Below are 8,265 nucleotides of genomic sequence, written 5' to 3'. Positions count from 1 at the left end.
TGGAAGAATTTGGGGCATTTTTGTGGAAGGGTTTTGGGTATTTTGTAGGTGGAGCTCATCTTCAATACCTCTAGGATAGCATTCAAGGTTGGCATTTTGGTTAACCCCTTGTTTTTGTTGAAATTTGCTTGAATTTAAAGGAGCTTCCTGTGTGTGTGGCTGCCTTTTTCTTTAAGAAAATTCCTTCAATTTGGATATGAATTGAGCAATTAATTTAGCATTGAATCCTTTGTTTCATGGATGCAAATCCATTTCTTCATTTTAGGAAAGAAACAATGTGTTTAAATTTAAAATTCTGTGTGTATATGGGAGTTGGGAAGAAATCCAAAATTCCTTTATGAATCTTGCAATTTGGTTTGTAGATTGTTAAATTAGTTGGATTTCATGCTTTTAGATTGAGTAAATTTGCTAATTTTACCCTTGAGAGGGGTTATGCTGGCAAAATTTTGCCAGAATGGGTTGCTTGGGAATGAAAATGTTTTTTTTTTTTAAATTGACTAGATCCATTCTCTGTTTTGTCTCAGAAAATTCTGAGTCTATTTTACATTGGGGGTTTTGTTTAAGATTATTAAAAATACATATATATGTCTGAGGATTTGAAAATGAAATTTATTTCTCGGAGATTGACTAGGAATTTCTCTGTGACTGCTTATTCGGGGGGGGTGCAGATTTGTTTTAAATTTTTTTAAAAACAATAATAATAATTTTTTTTTTTACATGAGATGGGGGAGCCAAGACTCGACCCCATCCTCACGCCCTGGGCTGCCAAGGTGAGGAGCTGGGTTGTGAGGCCATGGCGTGGCCTCCACACAGTCGTGGCTGTGTGGAGTCCACGACATGGACTCCATAGCCTTTCCCTTTGGAAGGAAGCCCACGTGGGTGGCTATTGTTTGTAAAACAAAAAAATATATAAATAGATAAAGTTTTTTTTTTAGTTAATAAATTTTATTTTATTCAAAGGTTTTAAATAGTTTTTTTATTAATATTAATATATATGTAGACGAATAAAAATGACCATATTCCTAAATGAATATTTTATGTTCATTTCTCTATTTTATTAAATCCAATTTAATTAAATTACCCGCATTCCTCTATTTAATTAAGAAAATTACTCAATTAAATTCACTATACCCATTTAATGAATAAATCATTTTATTCAATTAAATCCCCCCTATCCACTTTTAATTAAATTCAAATTTAATTAAATAGTTATCCTAAATTAAATAAATCTAATTTATTTAATTGCAACCAAATTGAATGAAATTCATTAAATTCAATTAAATCCTATTATCCCTCCATCCACTTGCATTCTCCTACATTTCCCACTTGCTTCCTAAACCCCTTCCTAATTTCTTCTAGACTCTTCTAATCATTTCTAATTAGCCTAACCCATCTTCTAAACTTTGTCACATCCCTAAGCAAGGGGAGGTCACTTCTCAAAACCTTAAAGTCTTTGATAACCATTAAAGGCTTCAAATCTTCAACCACTTAATATCCCCAAAGTCTCCCAAACCATTAATGGTTAATTCAACCGTCTTACATGGTTAGAGACTTTTTGCCTAACTTAACCTTCATCCAACCCAAGGGTCTCATCAAGCCTTTAATGCTTTGACCATGATTATCTCTTAATCATTTGCACAAGGGTTTATCCTTGGATTAACTCTTAATCCAATGGGTAATCTTAACTTAGACTTGACCCTTACCCTCTAGATAACCATAAGGTCTTCTCAGGCATTTAATGCCTCCAACCCCTTCTCTCAAACCAACCCTATGTTGACACTTGTCACCATTTCATTGGTGCAAATTGCAAACATGGATCCCCAACTTTCAAACTCAACCCTTGATCAACTCTTTCAATCCTGACCATCCATTGCCCTGTTTTTGCTATAAATAGAGCTCTCATTCCTCCATTTTGAGAGATCAATCCAAGTTTGTAGTATCACACTTATGCTCAAATACATTCAAGCTTTCATATATCATTTATGCTCATCATTTAGCCTCTCTTTTAACTAGGAATTATTCTAAATATGCATGTTTAGAATACTTTCTATTATCATTAGCTCAATCATAGACTAATATATCATGTTAGGATAGTATTTATACTAATCTTGTCATCTTATAGCTAGTTTATTGCATTTCTAGAATCATGCATAGCTTAGGATGCATCTCATATTAAATCAACAAAAAGCATCCCTCGTTCTTGCATTTGTCATCCCTAAACCATTTTGTTCAGTGATCTGAGAGCAAAAACATTGGTTTGAGGGACCGTGTAAGATAGAGAACCATGGGACCCACCTTGGGAAGCTGAGTGATACTTCATTACTCTATAGCTTGCACCAAGAAGTCATGTGAGTGTGTGAGCAAGGCTCCATAGAGCTCCATTTTTCACATATTGAGTTCTATCGACCCACTTTTCTCGCACACAATATATTTTATAAATTGAGAATTTATATATATATATATATATATATATATATATATATATATATATATATCTATATCTATATCTATATATATATATATATATATCTATATATATATATATATAGATATATATATAGATATATATATATATATAGATATAGATAGATAGATAGATAGATAGATAGATAGATAGATATTAATCAATACTTAATTTGCAATGTTATTATTAATTGTTAATTAGTATATATTTTATTAATGGTGGATTAATATATATATATATATATATATATATTTAATTTGTATTTTTTTTATATGTATGCAAGGAAGTATCATTCTAATTGGTAAAAGATCATCGACATTTATTTATGTTTTAATGTATGTTTCCATTTTTGGAAAGTATGTTATTGTGTTGCAAGAGAAGTGATTAGATTATTGTTTTCGAGCAAGTATGAGAAATATGTTTTATTTTGATAATTGAATATCATATTTTTAGTTGATTAATGAATATTTGATTTTATATCATTGTGTATACTGCATATATTATAATTATTATCATGTGATTTTGGTTTGGAAGATGAAGTATTTAAATTATTGTATGATGCAATCAAAATTTAGTGAGTTAGTAAACCATGAATGGCCTGTACCTAGACAAGGTAGACAGATTGCAATTCAAACTTAGATCCATTAGAAAATCAGATCGATTGTTGTGTGTAAACAATATGAAAGAAGATCATCTTTTCCAATCTATGCCTATGCATGTTTAATTTTTTGTATTCGCATTTGCTTAAGAAATGGCAAGTCTTTGATTTTGTTTCATTGGAAACTGTTGTATGATTGATTTGGGTACCTGCTTATGTCCTTGATCTCGAGAATTGACTATTTTCTTGTGATGATGTTGTATCTGGTCATGTCCTTTATGCGAGTGTTGAATGTTGATTCATGGTTGACCATAGCTAGTCAGGTCTCTAGTTAGAGTATCGTCAGTTAGTGAACCTCATATGATGTCTTGTTTGACCAATTGGGTATTCCTACCATATTGAACTTCGTATGCTTGACCTGGTGTATTCCTCGGTTTTAGGAGTTCATTGGTTTATGGTCTAGTGTCATGTGGGGAAGTGGCTTTCAATTAGGGGTTGCGCCCAAAGTGGTTGTTGGGTAACCCATCGAAAGTGTGTCTAAATAAGTGATAACCTAATAGCATATTAGAAAGTTTAGTTATTGAAAACACTAAGTAAGTTAATTGTGCCTCACATAGGGGATGAGTGCTAGTACAGACTCAACATGCAATGAGAAGACCTGAAATGGAAAAACCATCAACCTTGTCCTCGCGAAAGGATGTGTGGGTCCACATGAGGCTTGGATGGGTCAAAGGTTCGGAATAGGTTTCTAGGGTAACCCAGTGGATGGGGCCGGAACCTATGAAGACCTGCCAAGGTAACCATACCAAGTTATGTGATGACACTTGTCTCTTATGTTCGCTAGTGTGTTGTTGTGTTGTCTTTGATAGGAGCACTTTCGTGGAGTCGTCCTGTTGTTTATGCCCTTGTGAGTACCTGATATTCATGTTAGACTATGGGGTTGCTTACGATGGGATGCGAAGACTTAGTTTCGCAGATGCTCCAGTTGATCTTTGTATTTGCTTCTTATTATGTTCAGTTGGATCCTTTTTCCTATTTAGGGATTATTCTTGTATTTATTGGACCGATGTGGTCGTATGTATTATTGGGTTATGTACGCCTTGATGCCAAGATGTAAATGATGTGAACCTTATGTATTCTTCACCCTATTATTTTATCAGAGGGGTCTTGTAGTTGAGCAGACCTGAAGATGTAGCCCACTAGGGGTGAACTCCGATAACATTTCGGTGTTATGTGGTGTTTATGTTCTTATGTTTCCTCTTTAATTTAGCATGTATGGATGGCATTATGTTAGAATATATATTGTGGATTAGATGAAGTTAATATTTTTTTTTATCGATAACAGTATATAATATATTGCTTATATAGAAAAATTTTACATCTGAAGAGCAAATAGACATTTTGCCACACTATGGGCTCATGCCCCAACTACAAAAAGGAACCCGACAAGACACCATCCCACCATGGCCAACAACCACAAAAAAGGCCACATACAGACACAAAAACCACCATAGAGGCCCCGAACAACCCCTAGAACCTATCAACTAAACCACCCTAAAGCCTCTTCTCTTGAAAAATTGGGGATACCCCCGCTGGGTCCTGCCTCCTGTGACACACTCCCACCACCTGACACTATTCCTGGCCTGCTACCACACAAAGACCCCCACTCCACCACCTTCACATGTTTCTTTGGAATCTGGTGTCGAACCAAGGGCCTCCCATCCGCATCCAAAGGGGCCTCAGACTGAATGAGGGTCACCTTCCCATGAATCTTTACTTGCTCAGTTGGCCCCAATTTGCGCACAAATTCCACAATCTCGCCCCAACCTTTCCTTGTGTCCTCCACCTGCAGTGCAACTGACCAAGAAGCCGACCAGATGACAAAAGGCTACAACGCCTCCACATCCACCCCAATCCTCCTGCATGAGACTTCCACCGACTTCAGCCCCTCACCAATGACAGCTCGGGCCACCACTTCCTGCAAACCAACTGCCCATTTGGGTCTAAACCCCAAAGAAGTAACCTGCAACACTTCCTCCATTGACTTTCCCACCTGCAAGGCAAGAGCTGCAAAAAGCGACGAGATGTCAAGGTTTGTTCTCGGCCGCCAATCTAGAGTCAGGAATTCCTCTCCAAACAACAACCTCACAGCCCCCCAGAAGTCTTCTCCATCCACTCTGAAGACATTCGTCAGCCTATTCCTTGATATCAGCCCACGAAACACAGGCAATTGCCTATCCGACATCAAAGAAAAAATTGCTTCCATCCTTTCTCACTACTGCACAAAAGAAACCCTGAACACACCGCATACCACCAAGCAACCACCAAAAAATGCCAGGAAACAAAGCACACACGCCTTTAAAAGTCACCACCATCACATGTCATCATAACTCCACGCGCTTCATAGAAAATTAAGCATCATCACCAGTCACTCACACCGATCGCCTCCATCATCATCCATCATCACAAGGCCACTTGCATTAACTTCATAGATCACACACCACAAGGACCTTTAATTCCCATAGGACCATGGCTACAAATGAACACTTCAAATCAAGCTCGGGTTCACTTTTCTATGATAAGCCATCTAACCAAATTCAAAATCAAGAGGACTAAAATTTATATAGTCCTCGAACAAACTATACTTATTTTCCAAGGAGCCATTCGCTCCCACATTTGAAAGTTTGTCAGCTTCCAAATTTGCTTCCTGGAGGACATGAGTCACCTTAAACTCTGCAAACTCGCCTAACAGAAGTTGCATTCTTCGAACCTGCTTGTCTAAGTGCCACACCTCCATTCTGCCTCGAGCTATCCCGTTCACCACAACATGAGAGTCACCTTCCAGATGGAGTTTCTTCACTCCCAATTTCTCAGCCATTAGGATAGCTTCTAACGCTGCTTGACACTCAGCAACGTTGTTCGATCCATCCACCAATATTTTAGCACCAATGGCCAAAGTGTTTCCCCAATCATCTCGAGCAATCACCCCAACACCAGATACCCCCGAGTTGCCCCTCGATGCACCATCGAAATTAATCTTAATCCACCCCTTTTCTGGTGGTGTCCACTCAGGGATTGATTGACTCTGCCTCTGAAGATTAGCCCTCAGTTGCCCATTAACAGACCTGAACTTAACCAAAGGCCAGCTCGACAAAAAACCAGCATCAAACTGAGTGAAAGGGACCTTTGCTAAGTTCACATGAGAAGCAGCATTGGAAACCAGTTCAAAAATGGCCCTCTCCATTCTAATCAAAAAGCGCTTCTTATTTTTTGCTTTTCCTTCAAACACTCTTTGATTTCGTTCCTTCCAAAGTTCCCATAAAATGGTAGAGGGAAAGATCTTCCAAATGGCGGCAAAGATAGAAGGCTTACCCAAAACCGGCCAAGATTCCAACTATTCGCTCAAGTTCCCTACCATGGGACCCTTTCAATTCAGTCTCTGCAATCCAAAAAGCCATGCATCTTGAGCAAACTCACAGTTGAGCAGAAGGTGGTCCACATCTTCCTCCACCTTTTCACAGAACACACAGCAGAAAGGACCAGTGAACCCCATTTTCCTCAGGCAATCTCCAGAAAGAATCTGCCTATTTCCAGCAAGCTAGGCAAAGGCCCCCACTTTTAGAAGACAAACATTACTCCAGCACACCTTAGCTTCCCATTCCTTCATCCTACCTTCACTTTCCAAAAGAGAGACCCCCACTTTCACAGAGTCGCTGCCACTCTTGGTGCCACACCAAAATATTTCAGCCTCCTCCCTTGAAAATGAAACTTCTCGATTTTCTAGGATCTTTCTCAGATATCTTTCCTCCTCTGACCCTAGATTTATCTCCCTAGGGTCCTTCCAGTTCCAACGCTATCCCAACAAAGGCATATCTTGCGACAAAAAAACACTCACCTTTGAGCCCCAAACCTGACCAGTCTTTAAAATGATTTACTGGGGGGCCCAAGACTCCAAAGATGGATGCCCATGCCAGGAATCCTGCCAAAGCCACGCCTTTTTCCTATCACCAATACACCAAGATAAGTGATTTGTGATTAGACTCCTACAACTCACCAAAAAGTTCCACAAAGCAAACCCTCTCGGGGGATTTTCAACCGTTAGAATCCTTTCCTTTTCCCTACTATCCAAATATATTAGCTTGTAAAATTTTGATCCACCTCTGCTTTGATTTACTGTACATTTGCCACACCAACTTAGCCCCATGGCCTCATTAATAAGTTTCCATTCACAGAGACTCGTCCCTCTGCCTCCTTTGGGTTTACAAACTCTGTCCCAAGCCATGAGCAGAATTTTGTCATGTTCCTCATTTCCATTCCACATAAACTTTCTCATCTTCTGTTGCATATTCTTAATGATCGAAACTAGAAGTTTAAAATAGGCCATAGGGAAAATAGACATAGCCGAGACAACTGACTTCAGCATCAGAAGACGACCAGCCAAGGAAAGCCACTTGCTCTTCCATCCCTCCATCTTTGCTTTTCAACCATCTAGCAACCCTTTCCAAATGTTTTCCTTACCTGTTCCAGAAAAGAGCGACATGCCAAGGAACTTACCCGACAGATGTCCAATCTTTATCCCAAACAATCTAGCAATAGCTCTCTGAGATCAGCATTTTGTGTGGAAGAAAAAGATCTTCGATTTGAGCCAATTTATTTCCTGACCAGTGGCCCAACTAAATCTATTCAGCACTTTCTTCATAACCGAAGCCTCGTGCATAGAAGCAACACCGAAAAGGTAGGTGTCATTTACAAACTAAGAATGAGTTGTGTATTCCACCCCTCTAGCAATCTCAATGCCCTTCCACAACCCTTGAACTATCTTGTGAGCAATCGACCTTCCAAGAACTTCAGCCAACAAAATAAAGAGAAAGGGGGAAATTGGATCCCCTTGCCGAATACCCCTTGACATTGAGAAGAAACCTTGAGGGCTTCCATTAACTAAAATCGAAACCGAGAACTGCATTATCATACTAGAAATCCACTTAATCCAAGACTTACCAAAACCAAACCTTACAAGCACAGCCACTAGAAATGACCTATCCACTCTATCATAGGCTTTTCGAATGTCAAGCTTCAAGATCATTCTTCTTTGTTTGCCTTTCATTTCCGTGTGGATTGCCTCATGGGCCACAATCACCCCATCCACAATGTTCCTTCCAGGAGTAAAACTGCTTTGTTCACAAGAGATCAACTTACCTAAAAT

General features: G+C 38.7%; 1 protein-coding gene across 1 annotated transcript; it reads right to left on the bottom strand.

Moving 5' to 3' along the window:
• Positions 1-6,489: 6,489 nt before the first annotated feature.
• LOC131054599 (uncharacterized) lies at positions 6,490-7,533 on the bottom strand. The gene is made up of 4 exons (XM_059208677.1): positions 7,117-7,533; positions 6,998-7,063; positions 6,709-6,915; positions 6,490-6,660 (listed from the first exon to the last, which is right to left on the bottom strand). Exons 1-4 carry the CDS (start codon positions 7,531-7,533, stop codon positions 6,490-6,492), a joined length of 861 nt encoding a protein of 286 aa, XP_059064660.1.
• Positions 7,534-8,265: the final 732 nt, after the last annotated feature.

Source organism: Cryptomeria japonica, chromosome 7, assembly GCF_030272615.1.
Source record: "Cryptomeria japonica chromosome 7, Sugi_1.0, whole genome shotgun sequence".
Classification (NCBI taxonomy): Eukaryota; Viridiplantae; Streptophyta; class Pinopsida; order Cupressales; family Cupressaceae; genus Cryptomeria; species Cryptomeria japonica.
The sequence above is the reverse complement of the archived record's forward strand: the minus strand, read 5'-3'. Positions and strand labels throughout refer to the sequence as shown.

Excerpts from the sequence above, each read along its gene's own strand:
- LOC131054599 (XM_059208677.1), bottom strand. The coding sequence starts at position 7,533 with ATGGAGGGATGGAAGAGCAAGTGGCTTTCCTTGGCTGGTCGTCTTCTG. Across the intron at positions 6,916-6,997 it reads TTGGAGTCTTGGGCCCCCCA|CGTTGGAACTGGAAGGACCC; the intron begins GTAAATCATTTT and ends TTGTTGGGATAG. Across the intron at positions 6,661-6,708 it reads TGAAGGAATGGGAAGCTAAG|CTTGCTGGAAATAGGCAGAT; the intron begins GTGTGCTGGAGT and ends GCCTTTGCCTAG.